A 25,858-nucleotide genomic window follows, 5' to 3' on the forward strand; every position below is an offset into this window, starting at 1 on the left:
AAAAAGTGAGCTCAAGGCCAGTCTGAACTGCATAGTGAGACCCTGTCTCAAAAAAAAGAAAAAAAAATCTGGGCCATCCACCTCTTGGACACATTCAACTTGACTGAGTCTGGGGGATGCAACCGCTACACAGGTCACTGGGAGAGTACATGGTAGCCATTGCTACTACTGGGAGAATCTACAGCAAGGTGTTTAGGAGCTATAATACTCCTCAGCATGGAAATAGTTAACAGGTGCCATTTGGCGGCCATCTTAACTACTGGCACTTGGTCGCCATCTTAAATCTCTGGACACTTTGGCTAGGGAAGTCCAAGGGCAAAGCAAAGGTTGAGTGAAGCCAGGCGTGGTGGCGCACACCTGTAATCCCAGCACTCAGGAGGCTGAGGTAGGAGGATCATCGCGAATTTGAGGCCAGCCTGGGCTACAAAGTGAGTTCAGGCCAGCCTGAACTGCACAGCGAGACCCTGTCTCAAAAAGACAAAAACAAATTAAAAAAAAAAAAAAGGCTACTTGATACTGAGGGTTGGAAGGGGGTTCCTTAGTCCTTCCAATCGTCTTTTTGTTTGTTTGCTTTTCTTCCGGTACCAGGGATCGAACTCATGACCTCGCGCTTGCCAGGCAGGTGCTGTGCCGCTGAGCTACATCCCCAGCCCCAGTCCTTCCAATTTTGATCCCTGGAAAGTGAGCAGAACTAAGCCTTTTCCGAATGGCTGAAGAAAGATCCACATAACCAAACCAGCCCTGCTGTGTGCGCTGAGGGCAAATGATTGTTACAAGGGCGGCCCTGCATAAGACTTCTGGCTTCACTGGCTCTTAGTTGAATTTGAAGAAAAAAATCACCAATTTTACTGGGCATGGCACTGAGGCAGTAAGATCACTGTAAGCTCAAGTCCAGCCTGGGCTCCATAGTGAGTTCAAGGCCAACCTTAACTGCATAGCAAGACTATCTCAAAAAACAAACAAATAATTACTGATTTTGGGAGGCACGCAGCCGGAAGATACATTACTCTTTAGCTCTGTTGTTGTGACACTGCTCTACACAGTGGGTTAGAAACTTCTCCAGGGAATGTGACTCCTCTGTCCTCTGGGGAAAAGTTGCTTTTCTTTATCTTTCGTGGTCTTCCAGGGGAAAGTTACCTTTTGCTATCTTCCCCCATTCTCCATGGAAAAGCTATCTTGTATCCAAATATACTGCAGTGGGCTGGGGATTTAGCTCAGCGGCACAGCATCTACCTGGCAAGTGCAAGGTCGTGAGTTCGATTCCCAGTGCCGGGGGAAAAAACAAAAAATCAAAAAAAAAAAAAAACCCAAAATACCAAATATACTGCAGAATTAGTTATTCTTTAGAAAAGACTAAAAAGATGAGCTATGGGTCTTTCTACTCAATTTCTTTTTCCCTTCCTTCTTCTCTCCCTCTCTTTCTACCTCCCTCCTTCCCTTCCTCCCTTCCTTCCTTCCTTGTGCTGGAGATTAACCAGGGGCACTTTACCAGAGCTACATCCATTTCCATTCTTTAAAAAAAAATTTTTTTTTTTTTTGAGACAAGATTTCACTATGTAGTTCAGGCTGGTCCTGAACTCACTATGTAGTCCAGGTTGGTCTTGAACTTGTGGTGATCCCCCAGCCTCAGCCCCGCAAGTGCTAGGATTACAGGCGTGCACCACCAGGCCTTTGTTTTTTTAAATTTTTTTTGTTTTGTTTTGTTTTTTGTTTTTGTTTTTCTCCGGTACCAGGAACCGAACTCACGACCTTGTGCTTGCCAGGCAGGCGCTTTGCCGCTGAGCTAAATCCCCAGCCCTGTTTTTAAAAATTTAAAACAGGGTCTTGGTAAGTTAATTCAGGCAGGACTTGATCCCCCACTTCATCCTAAGTGTTGTAATTGCGGATCAGGGACTTTTCTTTAGATTGACACAACCCAGATCATCCAGTTACCTACAGAAAACAGCAGATTCCATAACCTGTAACCACCCTGGAATTTCGAACTACCTGCTTGCCTGATACACTTCTATAAAACTCCCTAGATAACCCTTGTGTCTACAACCCCTAAGCACAATGCTCTCAGTTGGTGTCAGCTCCCATCTTGTTTTTTGTTTGTTTTTCCGGTACCGGGGAACGAACTCTCGACCTTGCACTTGCCAGGCAGGCGCTGTGCCCCTGAGCTAAATCCCCAGCTCCTCCCCCATCTTCTTTGGTTTGCTAACTTTTCTTTTCTTTTTTCTTTTTTTTGTACCAGGAATCAAACTCAAGACCTTGGGCTTGCCAGGCAGGAACTTGCGCCACTGTGCTATATCCCCGGCAAGGTTTTCTAGCTTTTCAAATGTTTCATTCTCCTGGCCTCAACAACTTGTCCTTGAGTCACTGCCTGTTAGACTGGCTAGCAGTGAACTTTGAGTCCCACTTTTTTTTTCCAGCACCGGGAATCGAACTGAGGATCTCGCGCTTGCCAGGCAGGCGCTGTGCAGCTGAGCTAAATCCCCAGCCCCTTGATTCCCGCTCTCAATAGGCGTTCCCAGAGCATGCCTGTGGCCATCTTGATTGTGGGCAGATGCCTTGGTTCTCCAAAAACGTCCGCTGGCGGCCATGTTTAGTAATGGCATGCAGGGCCACGCTGAACGTTAGAGGAGCCCCTCCTCCCTCTCACCTCCATCAGGAAGAGGCCACGCGATCGTGCCTCCGCGACCATCTCTCGAACTTCTGCGGCGTTCACGCCCATGGGCTTCTCACACAGAACAGCCTTGCCGGCTGCCAGACACATCAGCACCGTGGCCTTGTGCTGAGGGTTCTGGGTGCCAATGTAGGCCACCTCTAAAGTTGGAGGTAGTCAAAAGTCAGCGGTCAGGCAGCACGAGACGTGGGAGACCCGCCCACAATCAGGCCCCACCATGGACACGTGCTCACATCCTAGTTTCCCATTAGGAAGGAACTACACACTTGCGGTCACCTCTACACATTCTCTGTTAGTGTTCTACTTCCTGTCTATGAAGTGTGGGTCTCCACTGCACCCCTTTTTTTTCCAAGTTGAGGTCATGCTATGTTGCCCATGTTGGGGCAGATTAGAAGGATATAAATAAATACCCAGGGCAAAACCTAGATGACTAACATTGTAAGGTCATCACATGCTTATCTGTGTACCATGCCCTTGAGAAATGTACTACTTGTTCCTCACGCTTACCAGATCCCCAACTGACCATAACCCCTTACTCAGAAAGGAAGGCTAAGACCCAAATTGACCTGGGTCACAGTAAGTGAAACAGTTATTTTTAGAAACCAGGGGACCGGTCTAAGCCTGAAGTACACCTGGAACTCACTGGGCATCGGAGTGGTATGCTCCCTATTTTAACACCGCTCTGTTGGGATAGCTTTTCTCCTGCTTTTTTTTTTTTTTTTAGATAGGGTCTCGCTATGCAGTTCAGGCTGACCTTGAGCTCACTTTGTAGCCCAGGCTGGTCTCGAACTCGCAACGATCCTCCTGCCTCAGCCTCCCGCGTGCTAGGATTACAGGCGTGCGCCACCACGCCCGGCTCCTTTGCTTCTTTAGAAATTTAAACTTGGTTCCCACTGCAGAGGGCTGACTCTGGAGTGCGATTCAACACCGTGACAGACCAAACTCATTCCTGAAGTTCCGCCTCCAACCCGGGGAGCCTCGCGTTTCCTACAGGGCAGCCGGGAGCCAGCGCCCCCGCTACCCTCGCAACTCACCCACGTTCGGATCCTCGGCCAGCTCCTGGTAGGAGCCGTAGGCTCTGGGGATGCCGTGTTTCTGCGCAAACTCCCGCGCCCTGCTCAGCTCGCGGGCCGCTACCGCCACCACCTGGAGGGCGCCGGGATCACAGGGGTTGGGGCCGGACGGCAGGCGTGAGGATGCCGGGCAGGGCAGGAGAAGCGGCGGGGCAGGGCAGGAGGAGCGGCGGGGCAGGGCAGGAGGAGCGGCGGGGCAGGGCAGGAGGAGCGGCGGGGCAGGGCAGGAGGAGCGGCGGGGCAGGGAGAGCGGCGTCCTCGGGGCCGGGAGGAGGCGGGCGGGGATGGGCGCTGCGTCCCGGGAAACATCTCGGGAAAACAGTGATCAAGCCCCCTACTATCTGCATAGTAGCTTTTGCTCACGGTAGGTCAAATAAGATTTAGGAAAGCCTTCAGGACCCAGGTTTACAGGACCGACGTGGAAAAGAGAACGTGGGAGGAGGGAGACAGCCGTCGTCGACAGCCCTGGGAATCGCTGAGTCCCGGCCCCTCGCTCCCCGCCCGCTACGCCCCGCGCGGCTCTTCCCCGAGGGGTGCAGACCTGGTGGTCGGAGCGGGGCAGCGAGCACAGCACAAGCGTGAAGTCGCTGGAGATAAGGCCGGCAGACACGATGCCCCAGCGGAGCGGCATCTTCAAGACTCCAAGCCCGGATACTCTGAGAACCACTGCTCGCTTCGCAGAGCTAATACTAAATCCAAAATTTAAATCACAAGGCGTATTAAAAAAAAAAAAAAAAAAAAACCACGTCGTAGCCGTGACGCCCCGCCCCCAGCACCGATACCGCTTTCCATTGGCCTCCAGTCAGGAAGCAACGGAGCGGTCCCTTAATTCTAGCGTCCTATTGGAAGAGTGCAGTTTGGCTCCGCCTTTCGGAGTGTCTGTCAACCCCCATCCCATTGACCCGCCTTCCAAACTAATATCTGTACTTCGGACTCGGTTAAGAACTTATCCCGGGGTTCACTGCTGACATAGCACCTCTTAGTCGTCCAGGGGGACAAAGAGAAATAATAGCAAAAATCATAATTACTGATACTCATAAAGCACTACTGTAGCCCAGGCCACCAGCTCCTATGTGGCCTTCTACTAATTTTTCCCCAGAGAACTGGGAAGTTCCAAAGCAAAACACCCCAGATTCTCCTGTGTGTTCGTGTTTTTCTCTCTCTTTTCAGGACCAGGAATGGAATTTAGGGCATCGCGCTTGCTGGGCAGGCGCTGCACTCCTGGACCACCACCTGGCCCCCTTCTGGGTTTTCATCCTAGAGGAAGCAAAGAAAAGCGTTTGTACATCGGCTTGTACCTGAATATTCACAGAAGCATACCACGTAATAGCTCAAGCCCAGATGTCTTGAGCTAGGAAAAGTTTTCAGAATCAAAATGGAGTCACTTAAGAAAAAAAAAAAAAAATGGAGTCACTTTTCTTGTTTTTGGTGGGACTGTAGGGGCGGATTAGAGGGACATAAAAAAAAACAGGCCATGGGCCAGGAATCCAGCTCAGTGATAACTTGCCTAGCATGCCAAAAGGCCTTGAGTTAAACACCAAGATCCACAGAAACAAAAATAAGGTGTTTTTTTTGTGGGCGGGGCGTATCAGGAATAGAACTCACAACCTTGAGCTTGCCAGGCAGGCACTGTGCCACTGAGCTATATCCCTGACCCCCAAAATAGGTTTTTTTTTTTTTGTTGTTGTTGTTTTTATCTTTTTGAGATAGGCTCTGGCTATGCAGTTCAGGCTGGCCTTGAGCTCACTTTGTAGGTCAGGCTGGTCTCGAACTTGCAACGATCCTCCTGCCTCAGCCTCCCACGTGCTAGGATTACAGGCGTGCGCCACCACACCTGGCTCAACTCTCCCATTTTCTGAGAGCTCCCCTTCTTCATTCTTCCATGGAGTGAGGACCTGAACTGAGGCGGAGGTCATTAAGGGGAACACAGCCCCCCTCGACTCTCCTCTAGACACAGTAGTACTAGAGGTTAAACTCAGCACTTTCACACTGAGCTACGTCCCCAACCATTTTTATTTTTTTGAGAAAACATCTAAATTAATAAATGGCCCAGGCTGGGCTTGAATTTGTGATCTTCCTCCTCAGCCTGGGATTATAGATCTGTGCCACCACACCTGGCTGGCTTCACCCTTTTATTTTGAGAGAGGATGGTGGCTTCCTTTCTTAACCTGAAGTCTGATTTTTCCTTCCTGCCTTTTCATGAAGGCTGAAGTTTGTTCTCTAGGGCTGCTACTACAAAGCCTGCTGTTTTCCTTCTGCTCTTAAGACACCTTGAACTTTCCACTCAAATCAGTGAATTGGATATAAATTGTTATAAAAGCATGAAAGCCGGGCGTGGTGGCGCACCCCTGTAATTCCAGCACTCAGGAGGCTGAGGCAGGAGGATCACTGCAAGTTTGAGGCCAGCCTGGGCTACAAATTGAGTTCAAGGCCAGCATGAACTGTGTAGTGAGACTAAAAAAAAAAAAGAAAGTACCAAGTGGTAATATTCAACTTGCCATCCTTGTACCCTTGATTTTTTTGTGATAAAGCGATTGAACTCAGGGACACTGCACTAAACTACTTCCCCAGCTCTTTTAGTTTTTGAGGCAAGATCTTGCTAAGTTCCCCAGGCTGGACTCAAACTTGCAATTCTGCCTCAGCCTCCCAGAGTGTTGGCCTTAGTGTGTGCCATCACACCTGCTTTTTAGTTTTAACTATGTACCTCAGTATTGGGCTGGGGATTTAGCTCAGCGGCAAAAGCGCCTGCCTGGCAAGCGCAAGGTCGTGAGTTCGGTTCCGGGTACCGGAGAAAAACCAAATAAAATAAAATAAAATAAAATAAACTATGTACCTCAGTATCAAAAACCGGGTTAAATAACCCTAAGTTATTGCAGAATGATCAGACCTGCAATCTTCCAAGCGAGTGGACTGGGAAGGCTTAAATAAATGAGACAATGTAATGATTTCAGGGCACCAGGAGGGACTAACTCCCTTACAGCTTCAGTATTCTTTGAGTTAGCCAAAGACTGCTCTGGGCCGCCCATATTTATTTGGTTTTCAAACAAAGGAGGAGGATACTCAAGAAAACAAGGCAATCTCGAAGGACCTTGGGAGAGTTATCCCAAGTAGTAAATTATGTCAATCAGGAGAACTATGTTATCTCCAGGAAGGCCTTCACAGCAGGAGTGAGATGCCTGCAGCTGCAGTCTCCTTGTAGTTAATTGGGGTGGCAGACAAGGTGCCTAAGCTTCAGACAACTCACAAATAATCACGGAAAGTCAATTGGTTAATATTAAAGCCTGCTCAGAGTCACTCTGTAGTGGTCCCCAACACCTCAGGTCTACCCTAAACTTGTCATCTTCCTGCTTCTGCCACCTGCGTGCTAGGATGACATGCTTGTGTCAGTGGGCCCGGCCCTGGTGTGTTAATTTTCACTGTGCTGAGGCTTCCCACAGGCTTGTTTAGTGAACAGTACGAATAGCCCATTTTATGCACACCTGTATCCCCAGCCTGGGCTACAACACAGTTGTGAGCTCAAGGTGGCCCTCTGAGGCCAGCCTGGGCTACAACACAGTTCAAGCCCGGCCTAAACTACACAGTGAGACCCTGTCCCAAGAAACAAAACAAGCAGGCTGGGGATGTAGCTCAGCGGCATAAGTGCTTGCCTGGCAAGTCTGAGGTCATGAGTTCGATTCCCAGTACCAAAAAATAAAAATAAACAAAACAAGCCGGGTGTGGTGGCGCACGCCTGTAACCCCAGCACTCGAGAGGCTGAGGCAGGAGGATCATTGCAAGTTCGAGACCAGCCTGGGCTGCAAAGTGAGCTCAAGGCCAGCCTGAATTGCATAGCGAGACCCTGTCTCAAAAGACAAAAAACAGGGGCCGGGGATATAGCCCAGCGGCACAGCACCTGCCTGGCAAGCACAAGGTCGTGAGTTTGATTACTGGTCCCCCCTTCCCCCAAAAAAGACAAAAAACAGGCCGGGCGTCCTGGGGCACATCTGTAATCCCAGAACTCAGGAGGCTGAGGCATGAGGATCCTTGTGAGTTCGAGACCAGCCTGGGATACAAAGTGAGCTCAAGGCCAGCCTGACCTGCATAGCAAGACCCTGTCTCAAAAAGACCAAAAAAAAAAAAGAGACAAAAAATAAAACAAGCTTTAAATAGAATTTTAGGGCTGCGTGTGGTTAAGTGGTACACTTAAGGGCCTGAATTCCATTCCCAGCACCAAAACCAAACCCAGAGTTTCATCTGAACAATATCTAACTCTTCCTTTTCACCAGACCTCAAATGGCCCAAGTGTCCCCATCCCAAGTGAGACTCCCCACTGGTAGGTGCCATCTTGGGGGACCCATGGCTCTCACGTCTGCCTTGTGGCCAACGGCCTATGAAGGGGGAGCTACATGTGACGGAGCTTTGGGGATAGATTTCCTCTTTTTTTTTTTTTATTTCTTCCTGCTTACAATGCTCTATAGGATGGCGCTGATTCCCTTGCCAGATGTTTAGTTCAGATAAAGGCGACATCTGGAGTAGCGGCAGTCACTCCGAGACCACGAAAGGAGTACTATGCCAATACCAACCACAGCACAGATAGGAAAACTAGTTTCCCTAACAACCCTGAAGCCATGGTACCTTGGGAATTCTTGCTTGGGGCAATACTTTTTTTTTTTGTCTTTTTGAGCCACCTTGCTTGGCTCTAATAATACTTTCATTTTTAAAAGTTTTTTTTGGTACTGGGAATTGAACTCAGGTCCTCGCACTTGCCAGGCAGGCACCTGTACCACTGGGCTGTATCCCCCGCCCTTGATACTTTTTAGTTTAGCTATAATCAGTTTATTATAAGAGACGTGGAAATGATTTACATGATAAAAGACTGTAGAACTTCAGCGGAATGGGCATTGTGAGGCCATTTCAACACTGATTTCCTTCATTGTACGTATTTCCAAGAATGTCACCATCTCTAAATAAGAAATAGTCCTTGTCATCTAGAACTACCTTGGTGCCTCCATATCTGGAAGAACTTTATCTCCAACTTTCACACTAACTGGTTGGATCTTGACGCCACAGCTACCACAGTTGCCTGCAGTGCTTTGCTTTGAGATTTTTCTGGAAGCGTAAAGCCTCCTTTGGCGACAGCTTCGGCTGCACTCCTTTCAACCAATACTCGGTCAAACCGTGGGAGAAACTTCTGAAATGCCTGTTCCGCCCCGCACTCTGCTATCACACCGTGGCCTCTGCAGAAGGAACCAGCAACCCAGCCCCAGGACATATGAAAAGCTGATAATACTTTTTTTTTTTTTTTTGTCTTTTTGAGACAGGGTCTGGCTATGCAGTTCAGGCTGGCCTTGGGCTCACTTTGTAGCCCAGGCTGGCCTCATAAGCTTCTCTGAGGTGATGACTGAACCGAATGTGGAACAGCGAACGCCCTGACAGGTGACATGCAGACAGGATCGAGGGGACAGTGCACACACAGGACGCGGAGGCACAGGTCTGTTCCCGACGTGTATTTAGGTGGAACTGCAGCACAGAGCGGGGCACACAGCAGGGCAAGCGGAGGTCAGCAGGGCCGCCTGGGCCGACTCCAGGGCCTTCTGCAGTGGCCAGGGTGGGGAAGAGGCTGGTGATGAGGTGGCCAGAAGCCAGATGGCCCTGCCGGGTCACAACAAGAACCTTGGCCTTAAAAAAAAAAGGACCTCGGCCTTAGCCTCCAGGGAGGGGACACAGCAGCACTGCTGGCCCAGAGCAGGTAGCAGAAGGTCCCGAGGACCCACCCCAGCTTCCCCAAACCATCAGGAGCTGAGCTCGAGCGCCAGGCACAACTCGCTGCGGGCCACAGGGCAGCCGAGAGACCAGATGAAGCGGCTGAGAGCAGGCCGTGTGGGAGGGGGCGGGCGCTCCGGAGGGGATGGAGAGACAGGCCCACGACTGAGAGCTGTGGACGCCGAGACTGGAAGAGAGGGGCAGACGCGGGTCTGAGCAGCAACGTGTGGATGTCACTGTGTCTCCTCCTCCAGAGGCCACGCGTGTGGCCGCTCAGAGAAGGCTGACGGTGACACTTCATCCAGGAGGGACTCGGAGCACAGGGCCCCGCGGGTCAGAGGTGCTGGGAATCCAGCTGAGGCAAGGAGGGCAGCGGCTCTGGAGCCTTCTTTTCAGAAGCTTGCGCATCCTTCTGGTCACCGGCTGGAGCTGGGACGGGAACATCATCTGGAAATGACAGGAACCCGTGAGGGATACAACCAGGTTCCCCACATCCAGGCACCCAAGAGGCATGGCCCCGGCCTCCTCCCTCAGACCCAGGGTCCAGGCCTCGGCTCAGCAGGCCCCTGGCCCAGCGCAGCACCTGTGTCTGGGTGGAACTTGAGCTGGCCCTCGGGGTTGGCGGGGGGCGGGTTCTGGTCCTGCTGCTGCTGCTGCTGCTTCCTCTGCTCCATTTGCAGAACGGCCTGTGGGGGTGGGTGACAGAGAAGCGGCTCTGACATTGCAATTCCTAGACGCTCCAGCCTCAGTCCCTAAGCTGAGACCCCACAGCCACCTGTCAAGCGATTTCAATCAGGTCCCTTCTTTGTGGGCCTGTTTTTCTTTCCGACGCTGGGCTTAATGTTAGTTAATCCCAGTTCTCCGCCATCATGGCTGCGTCCCACCTGCGGACAGCGGAGCCGTAGCTGCCCCCTTCTTACATGGCAGCTGCAGCGCCGTAACGGCTGGGAACACAGCCAACCTCACGCAAGGTAGCTTGACCATTTGAGCACGGAGCAGCCTCTGGGGTTTCCACAGACAGAGGAGGGCCCACTTCCCGCCATCACCTGCTGCAGCTCCCGCCTCTGGGCCACCAGCTGGTCCTGTGACCGCCCGAGGGCCTCGGTCTCCCGGCTGAGGCGCTGGGCCTGGGCCTTCAGCTCGGCCTCGCGGGCGGCCAGCTCCTCCTCGAAGCGCCTCAGCTCCTCCTCCGTGTACGCGGGGTGCATTTCCACAGTCTGCGGGGCGGGACAGGGGTCAGCAGGGACAATGCGCGCCTCGGTCACCATGGTGACGAGGGGCTGCCAAGGGGCCCAGTGGCGGCTCGGGCCTGGCGGGACACCGGGCGTAGGGTAAAGAGGGACAGAGGCGGAACAGAGGTCCGGGGTCAGGGACAGAGACCTTAGATGAGGGACAGAACCTGAGCGCAGTACAGAAACTGGAGACAGGCACAGAAAGACAGACGGGTACAGGACGGGTACGGACGCCTGGGAGGGTGGGACAGCGGTCCACGGGGTGACAGAGACACGGAGCGGTTATTACTGGAGAACAGCTACGAGGCCCCCGAGCGACCCGTATCCTCACCTCCCATCCCTCCCCGGTGTCCCCGAACTCCTTCCTCTGGGTGGACGCTAGGAACTCCTCCAGGGTCACGAGGCGGTCCTGGTTGGTGTCCACCTGGGGAACCAGATCCGAGTAAGGACAGAGCTGGGGCCAGCGCCCCCACCCGGCCGCCTGCTCCTCCCTCTCACATTCTTCATCACGTGCTCCCGCATGCGCAGCCGCTCCTCCTCCATCTCCCGCATGTCGTCCTCCTCGTTCTTTGGGTCATACACCTTCTCCAGCTGCAGAGCCCAGAGGGGAGCGGGAGGCACTGAGTGGTCCGGGGCAACCCCCACCCCATGCCAAGTGACTTCAACTCCCAGCAGGACCTGAGGTGCACTACCACTCCCCACATCCTCTCCTGCCGCAGGGGCCTGCTGGGAATTGTAGTTTTTCCTCAGCACCCTCTTGGGGGCCCTCTGAGGACTGGGAAGTTCCCTGAGGGGACATGTGCTGCTCCGGGTGTCCCTGCCGGTTGCACTATGCGACCATGGTGGCATAGAGAAAGAAACATTACTTGGAGATGAGACTTAGTTCAATCACCAAGAGGGCCAGAGTGGCTCTCATCAAGGGCACCCAGTGTTAAGGAGACTCCCAGGGGAAGCGCAGAAGCTGAGAACACTTAGAACTGTCTCGGGCTGGGCAGTCTTCCTGGGGAAACGGGAGGACAGCAGCCACACAACAAGCTCTGAAATCTAAACTTCTTGTTGTCTAACCAATCAGTCCTCACAAAGCCCGCGAACTTTTCTCCCACAGCGTAACCACTCCCTCACCTCCTTGGTGAAGAGGGCCTCCAGCTCCTGCTCATCCAGGACCCCATCGCTGTTGATATCTGAAAGAGGAGAGGGCGTATCAGGGGACTGGGGACAGAGTGCACCTGGGCCCCAAGGGACAACTGGTAAAGGGTGCTTGGCTGCGGGAGGGTCCTTTACCAGAGGACAGGCGAGGACTGGTGTGTCGCTAGGACAGCCACTCCCTCGTGACCAAAGTCCCAACAACGGAGCAGACAAGGTCTGGCTCGCTCTCACACAGGACTCTTATCTCTAGCACCTGGGGTCCGATATCCTCCCCGAGAACCAGGCCATTACAACTCAGGCTGCCAGGGCAGCCGACACAGACAGCTGTGGAGTCTCAGGCAGCGTGACAGCCGCACGCCCCTCTGCCCACAGGTGCGCCGACCTCCCTCCTGCTGAGGCGGCCGGGAAGCCTGCTCCTGCAAACGCAAAGGTTAACTTCCAGCCTGCATTTTACTTGACATTCTGCCCTGGGCTGCCAGCACGTCCTGTGCTCTCTGGTTGCCCCTCCAGTCTCCTCTGCCAGACACCAGCTCGTGTGGGGGGCGCTGTGGCCTCAAAGCTTGGGTCTGGGGTCACATAATGACGCGAACGCGCTGTCTAGCACAGACGCAGGCCGGCACACGTTTACGTAACCATGGCTCAGTGGTAGCAAACCACACAAGCGCTGGTGAGGCCCAGCAGAGAAGAATGTAAGTAAGTGATAACAGCATATATTCTTAAGAAATAAACAAGACAGGGCCGGGGATGCAGCTCAGTGGCACAGAGCCTGCCCGGCAGGCAGGAGGCTGAGTTCGAGTCCCAGTACCGAAAGAAAGAAACAGTACAGACACAGCTGCTTGCTTTCTGCTGTCTGCTTTTTGAACTCACGCCTGACCCTCATGCTTTTTCCCTGGGGACCTCACCTGGAAAGGACCTATCTAGGCCCCCGGCCACGACAACTGTCACAGCTGGCAGGGTGGTTAGGTGAGTGTCCCCTCCCCGCCGGCTGAGGGATGGTGAGGAAGAGCCGGCCCCGAGCTCTGGGACCGGTACGTGGTCTGTGCGGAACCGGGGGCTGTTTTGAAAGCCTTAGCAGTAACAGGCACAGATCCCTCCCTCCCAACGTGAGTCGGTGGGGCAGGCGGCTTGGCTTTTCTTTACCCTTTCTCCCCACGTGGGGTAAGAAGCAGAAGCCCTCATCCAAGGGCAGGCAGGTCAGCTGAAGCCGACAGAAAGGACCTGGAGCAGCAGCTGGCTGCCCCGCACCCGCAGGGCACACCCAGCACAGCCTCCTGTGCAGCACCTCCCGAAGCCTCAGTCCCCATCTCTGGGAGGAGCCCCAGGAGGGTCCCCTGCTTTTGCATGCAAGGGCCACTATTTGCCAGAAGGTGGAGGTAGAGGAACCCCTAGCCCAAGGCGGGGGCAGGGAGGCCGCCCCGCCTCGACTCGCACACAGAGTACAGGACCTACACAGGCTTGGAGCTGCGAGAGCTGACAAAAGATGAAAACAAAAGGGAGTGAGACAGTGCCCGCGCGCGGCTGCTGCGGCGGTGGGACAACGGGGCCGAGGACACCGAGGTAAGCCCACAGGCGAGGTCTCAAGCACGCAGTGTAAGCAGCAGCCCCTCGGGGCACTGGCTTCTGCAGGAAGTACAGAAAACAGCCCTGCAGGGAGGTGAGCATACTGGTTAACAGCAGTGGCCTGCCTGGTGTGGGCGACCCAGCTGACCTGCCGGAGGAAGTCACGAGCAGTCCCCTGACGGGCCGGGGATGTAGCTCAGCAGCACAGCGCCTGCCTGGCAAGCACAAGGTCCTGAGTTTGATTCCCAGTACCAAACAAACAAACAAAACAAAAAAACCAGACATAGACAACCTACTTCAGCTCAGTGTCTGAGCTGAGGGGAACGGGCTGTGGCAAATGAGGCCCGCGTGATGCACACGTGTCGCTGATGAGGCATGGAGGACGCGCCCTTGGCGAGCAGGCTGGCCGGCACGGTCGGGACAGTGGCAGCCCTTCGAGCCCCCTTCATAGGTCCCCAAATCCATGGTGCTGCGGACACCTTAGCCCGGCTGGGAGACGTAAGAGTAAAGGCGCCGAGGTAAGGCGAGATCTGTACACACTCGCCAGCACAGGCCGTAAAAGCAAAGGAAAAACAGCGGCGGGGCAGGCGTCCCTGGACGAGTGGGGCCAATTCCCCAAGGACAGGCAGCGAGGCTGCTGAAGGTCAGCCAGTGCCAAGTTTGTTTGGCCCTGCTGGCTGTCAGCTTAGCCACAAAAAGATGGACAGGCCTTGGACATGTTGCCGACTCTGTGGCACCAGCTGTGCCCTGAGCAGCAGCATGGGCCCAGGGGCCTGGTGAAACAAGAGAAAGTGACCCTGACCTCCTTTCACCTGGACTAGGACACAGGCTGAGGCACCCAGTTAGTGGGGACCCCAGGGTACCAGAGGCCACATGTACAAGCAACTCTTTATTGGTTCCAAAAAAACACACAGCTGCCAGGTGTAGTGGCGCACACCTATAATCCTAGCACTCAGGAGGCTGAGGCAGGAGGATCACTGAGAGTTTGAGACCAGCCTGGGCTACCAAGTGAGCTCAAGGCCAGCTTGAACTGCATGGCAAGATCCTGTCACAAAAAGACAAAAAAACCCCACCACATACCATGTGCTAGCACTGATGGACACAGGCGCTGAGTCAATGCTAATTTCTGACCACCAGGACCCTATCACAGGTCTGGCCTTACCGTGGCGCTTTACACATGCAGACCCACGACACTACGCCGATCAAAGGCGTATGTGGACTTGCTAGGTTTCTGGCGGATGTTTATACCACACCTAGCTACCCTGCTGCGCCCCTTATACCTGACGACCAAAAAAGGCACGACCTACTGCTGGACAGATGCAGGAGAAGCTGCCTTTCAGGAATAAAACAAACAAAAAAGGCAGTCGCACAGACACAAGGCCTCCGGGTAGCAGACCCTCCCCTGCCATTTACCCTAATGGTGACGCGGATGAGGATGGGTGCGGCTGGGGCCTAGGGCAGAAACAAGGCAAGCGGAAGGACCCAACTGGGTTTCGGTCACAGTTATGGAAGGGGCCAGAAGCCGGTGTTCTCTGACTGACAAAGAGCAGCGGTGGAGGCTGCTCTGCACACCTGTGAGGGACCACGGGGCGGCAGGCACTGGCAGTGCAGAGTAAATACCCTGTAGAGGGCCGGTTCTTTACGGGGACGTCCCACCCGGGAGGGGAGTGGCCAGGCCCCCACCCTCACGTGCTGGGCGTGTACTTGCAGAGTGTGCCTTTTTCTCAGCTAGCCCGCTGTCAGCTGAATCGGCAGCTGTTTTGGGACCCGTGACATACACAGCACAGGAAACAACGCAGGGTGACAGACTGCAGGTCATGACTCCCAGCCCCCATGCGGCGGGAAAGAGGGGCCGGCGGCCGACGCCCGGTATACTAGTGGGTCCAGCCATTGTAGAGCCCCTCAACGGAAAGCAGTTGCTGTCCAGCCTACTACGGAAGTCGGGTTTGAAACTGGAACACGCAGGTCGATGTGTACACATACAGCTGGGCTGTATTTCAAGGGCTGACACTCCGGTTACCAGCCTGGGCAACCCTTACAGGGTGCTGACTTACAACTTACGGGAACATGGCCAAAACGTACTGGATCATGCATGCTGTAGGACACAAGCCCCTCTTCTCACCAAGGAGTGACTGAGCAGGTGCCTTGTTTTCCATGGGGACCTCACCTGCAAAAGTACCTCTCCAGCCCTACAGCCATGACATTCAGGCTGACCTCAAACTCAGGGCAATTCTCCTGCCTCAGCTTCCCTAGTACTGGGATTACAGGCATGCACCACTACGCCTGGCTTGAATTGCACTTTTTTTTTTGTCTTTTTGAGACAGGGTCCCACTCTGCAGTTCAGGCTGGCCTTGAGCTCACTTGGTAGCCCAGGCTGGTCTCAAACTTGCAAAGATCCTCCTGCCTCAGCCTCCTGAGTGCTGGGATTACAGGCATATGCCACCATGCCCGGCCTGCACATTTTAAAATAATTAACATCAGGGGCTGGGGATTTAGCTCAGCGGCAGAGCACCTGCCTGACAAGCGCAAGGTCGTGAGTTCGATTCCTGGTACCAGAAGAAAAACAAAATGAAAATAAATAAATAAATAAAAATAAAATAATTAACATCGGCCAGGCACGGTAGTGCACACCTGTAATCCCAGCACTCGGGAGGCTGAGGCAGGAGGATCATTACAAGTTCCTAAACCAGCCTGGGCTACAAAGTGAGCTCAAGACCAGCATGAACTGCACATTGGGACCCTGTCTCAAACACCAAAAAAAAGCCAAAAACAAACAAACAAATAAAAACAGCAATCCTTCTGCCTCAGCCTTCCAAGTGCTGGGGTTATAGGCATTACTTTTTTTTTTTTTTTTTTTTCATAAAATGGTTCAATCTGCCAGGTGTGATAGAGCATTCCTGAAATCCCAGCACTTCTGGGTTACAGAGTGAGATCCTCTTTCAAAAAACCCTAAATAAACTAGCTGGGTGTGGTGGTGCACGCCTGTAATCCCAGCACTTGCGAAGGTAAGACAGGAGGATCGTTGTGAGTTCGAGACCAGCCTGGGCTACAAAGTGAGTTCAAGGCCAGCCTGAACGGCATAGCGAGACTCTGTCTCAAAAAGACAAAAAAAAGAAAAGAAAAGAAAAACAAACAACAAAAAACACCTAGCCTGATCATGCTACCCACAGTAGCTACTTCATACCTCTTACCCCTTTCCCTTTTCTTGCAGTACCAAGGATTGAACCCCAGGGGCGCTCTAACACTGTGCTACACCTTAGCCCTTTTTTATTAAGTCTGGGTGTCACTAAATTGCCCAGGGAAGTCTCAAAATTGTGGTCCTCCTGCCTCAGCCTCTAGGAGTGCTGGGATTACAGGCCTGGCCAGGCTGACTTCTTTTCATCTCCTGAGACTATTAGAGGACTTTTTTTTTAAGAGGACGTATTTCATCAATTCTTGGCTGACCTTTTTCTCTTCTGTATTTTACCAAGCTTAAAATCGGGATGCATGTTACCATTTTAATTGGCTTTTGCAAAATGCTAGTACCTCTCACCCCAGCCTTGTGAGGCTTCCAATACGGTCCGATCTTAGAGGGGCTTAGAGGGGAGGAACGCTGAATTCCTCACGATTTTGTCTCCAGGTCTGATGCAGCCTGGTCCTCGGCAGCACTTAGTAAACATGGACAAGGCCCAGACCCGCTGGGCTCTGCGGAGGCCCTGCTCTCCCAGGCCGGGGGGCTGACCGAAGGGGAAGGTGACGCCGCTCCACCACCGAGACACGGCTCTCCAGGACCCTGGAGGCCCAGTCACAGGGCACAGCACAGCTTTCTTAACAGGGCCGCTCCGCTTGTAGATACTGGCCAGCACTTAAGAGCCCAGAGGGCGGACGTATCTCAGAAAAGAGGCCTGGCATGCCACGAAGACCCAGCAACTTCGGCACAGGGCTTGGAATAGTCAGAGCCTCAGGTTTGGCCTGGGTCTGCGACACCTGCCCCCTCCCCCTTACCATGCAGGATGAAGAAGGTCTTGGGGTTAAACCTGTTGGGGTCCAATCCATCCAGTTCTTCCCACACCTCCTTCAGCTGCGCTTGGCTGCCCTGTAGGGGGAAAAGCCAGGTGCTTATGAGCAAGGAGCCTGGGTGCCCTGGGTTAGAGCAAGAAAAACCCTATCCTTATCCAAGGAAGGTCACATTCCTCAATTAAGAAAAGTACAATTCCCAGCTGTGCGTGGTGGTGCACGCCTGTAATCCCTGCACTCGGGAGGCTGAGGCAGGAGGACCGTTGCGAGTTTGAGACCAGGCTGGGCTACAAAGTGAGCTCAAGACCAGCCTGAACTGCATAGCAAGACCCTGTCTTAAAGACCCCCCCCCCAAAAAAAGAAAACTACAATTCCCAACAGCCCCCAGGGGAGTTTGGTATAGTAAGTTTTTGCTCCAGAGGCTCCTGGGAGTTGTAGTTCTAACTACTTCAGTCCTATGGCTTCCAGGGTGTGAGGGCACACGGGGGTCCTTACAGGCACATTGACTTTGGGGTGCTCCCGGTGCCGGCGCTGCTGCTCTTCCAGCTTCCGTTCTGCCTCTTTCCGCTGTTCCTCTCCCAGGGACTCCAGGTACTGGCGTCTCTCATGTTCCTTGAGCATCTCATAGCGTTTAAACTCCTCGTGATGGGCCGCATCGTACTGCGCGAGGTCCCGGGTAGCCTGCAGAGAGCGAAGATTTGTAGAATTTCTGAATTCCAGCCCTGAAAAGGGAGGCCCTCGGCAGGGAAGCTGGCCAGAGGCAGGATGAGTTGCTCCTGCGACAAGGCCCGTAGCCTGGTCTCACTTTGTGTTCTCCATGGTTGCTCCTGCCCCGTGACACGCTGTCCTCTCTCCTCAAAAGCGATTATGACAACTGCACAAGAGAGACTTTGGCCAGCTCTTTCAAGTCCTCCAATCTCAAGATCTTGGAGGCGTGGCATGGTGGTGCACGCCTATAACCTCAGCACCTGCTGTCGCAGGAGGATTGCTCTGAGTTCGAGGCCAGCCTGCACTACACAGTGAGTTTGAAGCCAGTCTGAACTATGTAGAGACCCTGTCTCAAAAAAAAAGGGAAAAGAAGAAAAGGAAAAGCAGAGCCTGGGCCAGGCAGGGCCAACAGGCCAAGAGGTAGGATCAGAGCCAAAGAAGCCTAGCAGGTTCTCTGTGCTGCTAAGTTACCCAGGCCGGGCTTGAACTCGTGGCTCCACTGCCTCAGTCTCCCAGCGGGCTGGGATGAACTGCACCTGCCAGTCCCTTTTGCCATGAAGCACAGTCACAGATTCTGGGATGGGGACATATAGATGGGGGGGGCATCATTCAGCCCATGGCAAGGACACAGAGGTGACAGTTCCCACCCAAGTCCTACGGAAGGTCCAAGTCAGGGAGGGAGCAGACCCAGGTCGGAAGGATCTACAGGGTGCTCTGCCTGTATATCCTGCTTTCCTGTGAAAAAATGGGGGGTACTGGAGGAGGGTCTCACTATGTAGCCCAGGGTGACCTCAGACTCATGGAAATCCTCCTGCTTCAGCCTCCTGAGTACTGTGATTACAGGTGTATGTCCCACACCCAGCTTTAGGGCATGCTTTTAGATCACAGCACTGGGGATACTTTCAGAGCTGGGATGTAGGGCAAAGGTAAAGCACTTGCCTTGTGAAAAAAGAAGAAGGAAAAAGGAAGAAGGGGAAGAAGAAGGGAAGAGAAAAAGGAAGCAGAGAAAGGAGGGAAACCTGCCTAGAAATGATCCACCTCTGCCAGGCTCTGCCCTGGTCTGAGAGCAGTTCTTGCCCCCTCCTCCCCTTCTCCTCCTTTGCCAGGCTTCCCCTGCCACAGCCTCCATTCGCTTACCGTCTGGATCAGCAGCTCCAGGTCTCGGGCCTCGAATGTGTGCTGGTTCTGAGGGTCCAGGTGTTCAAACTGCTTCAGGAGATTCAGGTGATCCACCTGCACATCTGGGTAAGGAGTCAAACAGAACAATGCTCAGGCCAGGTGGGCTCTAAAGATGGTCACAGAGGGCAACAGAAGGACCCAGGAGGGCAGAGCAGGTGTGGGGCAATCAGGGAGGGCATCCTGGAGGAGGGGAACCTGTCACTGAGTCTGATGCTTAAAACCAGAATAGGTCCCTAGGTGCAGTGGTGGTGCACACCAATAATCTCAGTACTTGGGAGGCTGAAGCATGAGGATTCCAACTGCCAGGCCAGCCTGGACAATTTAAGACCCTGTCTCAAACTAAAAAAGGACTGCAGGTGTAGCTCAGTGGTACAGCATTGGCCTAGCATGCACAAGGCCATGGGTACTGCAAAACAAACTGAAGAAATGTGTGTGTGTGCATATATTATGTACAGATGTGTGTGTAGTCTTTGATATGAATGTGAAAAAATTATAGACTCACTCTAAGGGGACAGGGTATAGAAATAACAAGCACAGCTGGGCATGAAGCTCAGCCACAGGGCGCTTGCCTAGCATGTGGAGTGGGTACATAGGGGTGGGGGATCCACCCCCAGCACTACTTTTTTTTTTTTTTTTTTCCCCAGCATTACTAAAAAAATAAATAAATGATCATGATTTTTCCCCCCTGGTGCTGGGGATTAAATCCAGGGCCTTCCCAGAGCTACATCCCCTGCTCTTTATATTTTGAGACAGAATCTCACTGAATCACTCTATTGCCCAGATTGGATTGAATTTGGGATCCTCCTGTCTCAGCCTCCCAGAGCACTGGAAGGGCAGGGGCCCGGTAGCGTTCCTGGCTAAACAACCACAACATGTGAGGTAAAAATAAACTATAGAAATGGAAAGCAACCTGAGTAATGTAATGGTGCCAGCGAGAGAGCACACCAGGAAGGAGGCTCCAGTGAACCCCTGTCCCAGCCCCCGTCCCGGCCCCGGCCCCACCCTGCTCACTGGGCTCCTGCTTGGCGTCCATCTTTGCTTTGAGCAGCATCCGCAGCCGTGACACCTCCTGTCGCTTGAGCTCATCCAGCTTGGTACGGACGTGGTGGCTGACGAAGTCCAGCTCTCTGCTCAGCTTTCCGCTCTGCCGGGACAGGAAACGCTGGTCAGCCCCATCCTGTGCTCCATCCCCTCTTGCCCCTCGCCTTCCTCCCCAGGCCTGCAGGAAGAGGGCACGGCCCAGCCCCACATCCAAGGCCCTGCTGCCCCGAGCCTAGCCTGGCACACTTCAGATCCTACGCCTGTTCCCCACCCCAGGGTCCTGGCATCTGCTATTCCTCCTGTTGGGGCTCCTGCCCTATTTCCAACTCTAACCAGACCCTCGCTGTCCCTCAGTGTAAACAGCCTGTAATCCCAGGAGGCTGAAGCAGGAGGATTGCCAAGAGTTCAAGACCAGCTTGGGCTACATGAAGAGACACTGTCTGAAAAGAAAAACAGGAGCCACCAGCAAACAGCACAGGGCAGCGGAAGGTTCCCTCCGCACACAAGGTCTCCACGGGCCGCCTCCACCTACCACCTCCGTCCCATGGCCCCGAGCCGGGAGCCAGCCATGCTCCGTGAGCCCCTTCTGGATGCCCTCTTCACACGCCCGTCTGCATGGTCCCAAGGGGCTCCGGCAGCCACGCCCATGACGCCTGTCCGTCCCTCCAGCACACAGGGAGCACATGACAGGGTGATCGCAGAGAGCTGTACTCACAGCTGCAGGCACGCACCTGCCAGGGCCACCCTGTAATCTCAACTCAGATGAACACACTGAGGTGCAAGAGAGGCCTCCTGCCCCAGTTCTTCAGGCCACGAGCATGAGAGGCCAGGGGCCAGCCTCATGGCCACCCTGGAGTCACGTCTCCCCAACATAGGGGTACTCGGGCCTGTGTTCAAATCCTAGTCCATTTTTTGAGGTTTTTTTGGTTTTGGTTTTGGTTTTTTTTGTGGTACTGGGGATCAAACTTAGGACCTTGCACTTGCCAGGCAGGCGCTTGTACCACTGAGCTATATCTCCAGTCCCTCTAGTCCATTTTTTGAGAAAAAGTCTCGCTATGTGGTTCAGGCTGGCCTTGCACTAGCAGTGATCCTCCTGCCTCAGCCTCCTGAGTACTGGGATTCCAGGTGTGCACCACCACCCCCTGCTCCCTCAGATAATCTGACCCTGCACCCCATGACGCAGGTTTCACTACTACCCTTCTTTTACAGATGGAGAAACTAAGGCACAACAAACTGAGATCCCACACTGGTAGCAATAGTGCCGGGACTGGAAGGCACCTGAGCAGCTCAACCACAGCTTCTAGGTCCCAGATCCCTTCCCAGCTCTGTGACCCCAGGAGCTGCCTGCTTATCCCCGGGTCTCACCCCCAAATCCCGGAGCTCAGGTGCTGTTGCAGCCATGCAGCTCCTCAGGCCCCAACCCTGCCCCGTGAGCACTGTACTCCACGCCCAGTCGCACCTTGATGTCCTCAGCATTGGCGGCCTGCAGCTTCTCCCGGAAGTGCCCATCTGTCTCCAGCACATTGATGACCTCCTGGAGGTACCGGTGGTAGTACAGGCCGGTGTCCTAAATGACAAGGACATATAGCATATAGCATATAGCAGTCCCTCCCCCACCCTCCTCCAGGTCCTTCCCACAGGCAGAAACAAAGTGCTGCTCAAAAGTAGCAGCTGGGCAGCCAGGCATGGTGGTGCACATCCGTATCCCAGAACTCAGGAGGCTGAGGCAGGAGGATCACTGTGAGTACAAAAGACCAACTTGGGCTACAAAGTGAGTTTAGCGTAAGCCTAAACTGCATAGTGAGACTCTGTCTAAAAAAGACAAAAAGAAAGTAGCAGCTGGGGACTCAGGGACCCTACACACAGCAGGAGGCCAGCTTCACGGGACAAGGGCTCTGGGGGCAAGCAGAACCCAGTTCCAGCCCTGTCTGCTGTGTGATCTCAGGCAAATCCCTGACCCACCAGCTGCAGTGTTCAGGACCTCCCAGGCCTGTAGTGCAGACGAAAGGAAAATTATGTGGGTAAGAGCCGGGCGCAGAGGTGCAGGCCTGTGATCTCAGTACTCAGGAGGCTGAGGCAGGAGGATTCCTGAGTTCAAGGCCAACCTGGGCTACACAGTGAGACGCTATCTCAAAACAAAGAAAATCTCTTCAGTACACATTTAGCCCACCACCGCCCACAGAAGGGGGGCCGGAAGTGCCACTTGGGAAACAGTGAAACACACATTCACTGACTTGTTCCCTTACTTACTCTGCAATGAGCACTGCCAGAGCACTACCACGGGCCAGGCACTGCTGCTCTACGGGTGACAGCAAGGGACAAGACTGAGAGCCCTGGCCTCTTGCCTTTTGCATGCTTCACGCTTCCTGTCTGTAAGGCAGGCACCACAGTCACGGCCTGGTGGGTTGGTTCGAGGGCCTCACACACCAAACTCCACAGTCCCGAGCCCCTTACTAAAGGGAACAGTATTTGCAAACCACCTGCACATAGTCTCCTGGATATTTACTTACAGAGTGGTGCTGGGGATGGAACCCAGGGCTTTATGCATGCTAGAAGTGCTCTACCACTGAGCTACATCCACAGCTTTTTTCCTTTCCTTTTCTTTTTTTGAGACCAGGTCTCACTAAGTTGCTAAAATGTCCAGGCTGGGGTTGAATTATAGATCCTCCTGCCTCAGCCCCCAGAGTACTGGGATCACAGGTGTGCATCACCATGCCCGGCTTCTTTTCTGTTCTCGGCCTATTATGTTTGCCACTTTAGCACTCAGCTCATACTTCCTGACCGTCACCCGGGTGTCCATGCTCAGGAAGTCCTGTCCTGTCTTCCAGTCCCCAGTGAGCCAGGGTGTCCAAGATGTGGGGCTTTCCTATCCAGTGACTGGCATTATACCTGGCTTGTGGAAGGTGCCCAGGAGAACTAAGGGGAGGAGGACTCGAAGGGCCCCTCCATCTGCGAAGATTTCACAGCATGGGCCTAACATGCCAGGCAAGAACCTGACACACAGGCAGAATGAATGCTCTGTTCCAGGAGGCAGCCACAGGCCCATTCCTAGGGGGAGCTACAGGAGCAATCAGGACACAAACCCAGGTGCTTGCTCTTTTTTTTTTTTTTTTTTTTTGGTAGTTTTGAGAGAGGGTGTCACTATGTAGTTCAGGCTGGCCTCGAACTCACAATGATCCTCCTGCCTCAGCCTCCCAACTGCTGGGATTACAGGCATGCGCCACTGTGACCCGCTAAAGTGGTTGGATCTTTAAAGTTACAATTCTGAAAACCAAAGGTTTCATAGGGTTTGATAAACACCCGCTGGAATTAATAAACAATTCACAATAGGTGTGGTAGCCCACGCCTGTAATCCAGCAGTTGGGAGGCTGAAGCAGAAGGATCAATTTAAGTTCAAGGACAGCTTCAACTACACAACAAGACCCTGTCTCAGAACAAACAATAATAATAAGCCATTCCCATATCTTTTTTTTATAATGTGTTCTTTCATAATTTAAAAAAATTTTTATTTTGTGAGACAAAGCCTCACTATGCGCTGGGCATGGATGGGTGTGCACACCTGTAATCCCAACACTTAGAAGGCTGAGGCAGGGGGATTGTTGCCAGTTTGAAGCCAGCCTGGACTACAAAGTGAGCTCAAGGCCAGCCTGAACTGAATAGTGAAACCCTGTCTCAAAAAAGACAAAAAAAAAAAAAAAAAAAAAAGTCCACTATGTTCCCCAAGCTGGTCTCAAACTCACAGGGCAATCCTCCTGCCTCAGCCTCCCGAATGCTGGGATTACAAGCATGTGCCACCATTCCAGGCATGTTTTCCTTGTTTTGACCTCTCTCCCCAATTCCTTCTTAGGTAGGGAAGATCTTGAACAGAAAGGTTTAGGTGAGAGCGATGCAAGTTTTTTACTTTATTATGACTTGGCTTTCCAACCTAAGGGCCGAGGACCCCGTTTTTCACCAAATCGCCCCCGGCCCGTGTTACAAACAACGGCAAGGAAAGGGCTAGCCACAGCTACAAGCGGGAGATCCTGGAGTGTCCCTGGGGCTCCGGGCAAGCGGGGTCTGCATCCCAGGGCGCAGGCGGGGCCACTCACCGGGCTCTCGGTGGCGGGGCTCGGCTCCTGGTTGGCGGCGGCCCGCTCGATGGGCACGGGCAGCACGACCGGCAGCCACAGCAGGGGCGGCAGCAGGAGGACAAGGGCTCGGCGGGGCGCGGAGGGCGGCATGGCGCGCTGTGGGGGAGGCGAGGCAGGCTGTGGATGGTCCCGAGCTCGCGATCCGGGACCAGGGCAGCGCCCCTCCCAGGAATCCAGACGCAGTGCGTTTCGCGACCCGCGAGCCGGGACTCCAGGCCTCTCACCTCCCCTTCCAGCGACGCTCGAGCCCGGGTGCCCAGTCCCCACCGCCCGGGCTCCAGCGCCCTCCTCAGGCCGCAGCTCCTCCTTCCCCAGGCCCTACAAGTACTGACACCCAGCCACTCCTCCTCCAGCTCCGGGGGTCCCCGTCCTCCGGCCACCCTCCTCCCGGATCCAGTATTCAGAGACCCAGGTCCCCTCACCTCGCCTTTACCGCGCAGAGGGCGTTCTCGCAGCAAGGACCTCGAGCGCGTCTCTGCCGATTTCCTCCTAGGCCACGCCCACTTTCCCTGAAGAGAGCCCGGCCCAGAAGCCTGATTGGTCCTTTCGTCTGCGTCCAACAGCCCCGCCCCTCGACGAACTTGCTCGCTTATTCTCGAAAGCCCCGCCTCCCTCTCTGGAAAAGCCGGCGCCTGACGCAACGCTTCCGGCCTCCTAGGCGGAGGGCAGGACCCTTTGGAGGGAACTACAGCTCCCTGCGGGCTGGGAATAGGGGCAACTTCCGCGGGCGCCTTGGCCCTTTGCCTCACGGGAGGTGTAGTTTTCTCCACAAGTGTCTGCAAGTTAAGAGTTTGGTTTGTGTCAGTTGCACAGCCCACCTTATGCTCTTTCTTCTTCCCTTTTTTTGTTGGTATTGTGGAATTGAACCCAGATCCCTCGCAGTGAGTTACATCCTTATATCCACCTCCCTACGTAATTTTTTAAAAAATACATTCACTCAATAAATTGTTAAATTGCTTGAACTGGATTATTATTATTATTTTTGGGAGTATTGTTTTGTTTTGTTTTGTTTTTTTTGTGGGACTGGTGATCGAACTCACGACCTTGTGCTTGCCAGGCAGGCGCTTATGCCACTGAGCTACAACCCCAGCCCCAGTACTGGTCTTTTTCAGACAGGGTCTTGCTGTGCAGTTCAGGCTGGCCTTGAGCTCACTTTGTAGCCAGGATGGTCTCGAACTCACATCAATCCTCCTGCCTCAGCCTCCCGAGTGCTGGGATTACAGGCGTGCACCACCACACCCGATTTACACTGGTCTTTTTGAGCTAGAAGTCAAGTTTGAGCTAGCAGTGGGGGTGTCCGCCTGTAATACCAGCACTGAGGAGACTGAGGCAGTGGATCTTTGCAAGTTCGAGGCCAGCCTGGGCTACATAGTGAGACCATGTCTC

At 53.6% G+C, this 25,858-nt stretch overlaps 2 protein-coding genes across 3 annotated transcripts in view; both read right to left on the bottom strand.

Moving 5' to 3' along the window:
- Window positions 1–4,444, bottom strand: part of Dhdh (dihydrodiol dehydrogenase (dimeric)) — a 12,271-nt gene extending 7,827 nt beyond the window's left edge. The window contains exons 1-3 of the mRNA XM_005412923.2: window positions 4,280–4,444; window positions 3,700–3,811; window positions 2,642–2,805 (exon numbers count right to left, since the gene is read on the bottom strand). Coding sequence (XP_005412980.1) covers window positions 2,642–2,805; window positions 3,700–3,811; window positions 4,280–4,369 — 366 coding nt within the window. The 5' untranslated portion in view covers window positions 4,370–4,444. The remainder of the gene's footprint in view (window positions 1–2,641; window positions 2,806–3,699; window positions 3,812–4,279) is intronic.
- A 4,765-nt stretch (window positions 4,445–9,209) lies between these two features.
- Window positions 9,210–25,000, bottom strand: Nucb1 (nucleobindin 1). Of its 2 annotated transcripts, none has more exons than XM_005412925.2 (13): window positions 24,895–25,000; window positions 24,431–24,568; window positions 21,802–21,909; window positions 20,313–20,445; window positions 19,260–19,363; window positions 17,910–18,095; window positions 17,403–17,493; window positions 11,835–11,893; window positions 11,211–11,303; window positions 11,044–11,136; window positions 10,527–10,697; window positions 10,064–10,166; window positions 9,210–9,927 (listed from the first exon to the last, which is right to left on the bottom strand). In XM_005412925.2, the coding sequence occupies exons 2-13, from the start codon at window positions 24,560–24,562 to the stop codon at window positions 9,815–9,817; spliced, it is 1,386 nt and encodes a 461-aa protein (XP_005412982.1). In that variant the 5' UTR covers window positions 24,563–24,568; window positions 24,895–25,000; the 3' UTR covers window positions 9,210–9,814. The 2 variants fall into 2 exon arrangements, with proteins under 2 accessions (XP_005412982.1, XP_013364490.1); XM_013509036.1 differs by having other exon boundaries at window positions 20,304–20,445.
- Window positions 25,001–25,858: the final 858 nt, after the last annotated feature.

This window comes from Chinchilla lanigera, unplaced genomic scaffold (genome assembly GCF_000276665.1).
Source record: "Chinchilla lanigera isolate Chin_1 unplaced genomic scaffold, ChiLan1.0 scaffold00158, whole genome shotgun sequence".
Classification (NCBI taxonomy): Eukaryota; Metazoa; Chordata; class Mammalia; order Rodentia; family Chinchillidae; genus Chinchilla; species Chinchilla lanigera.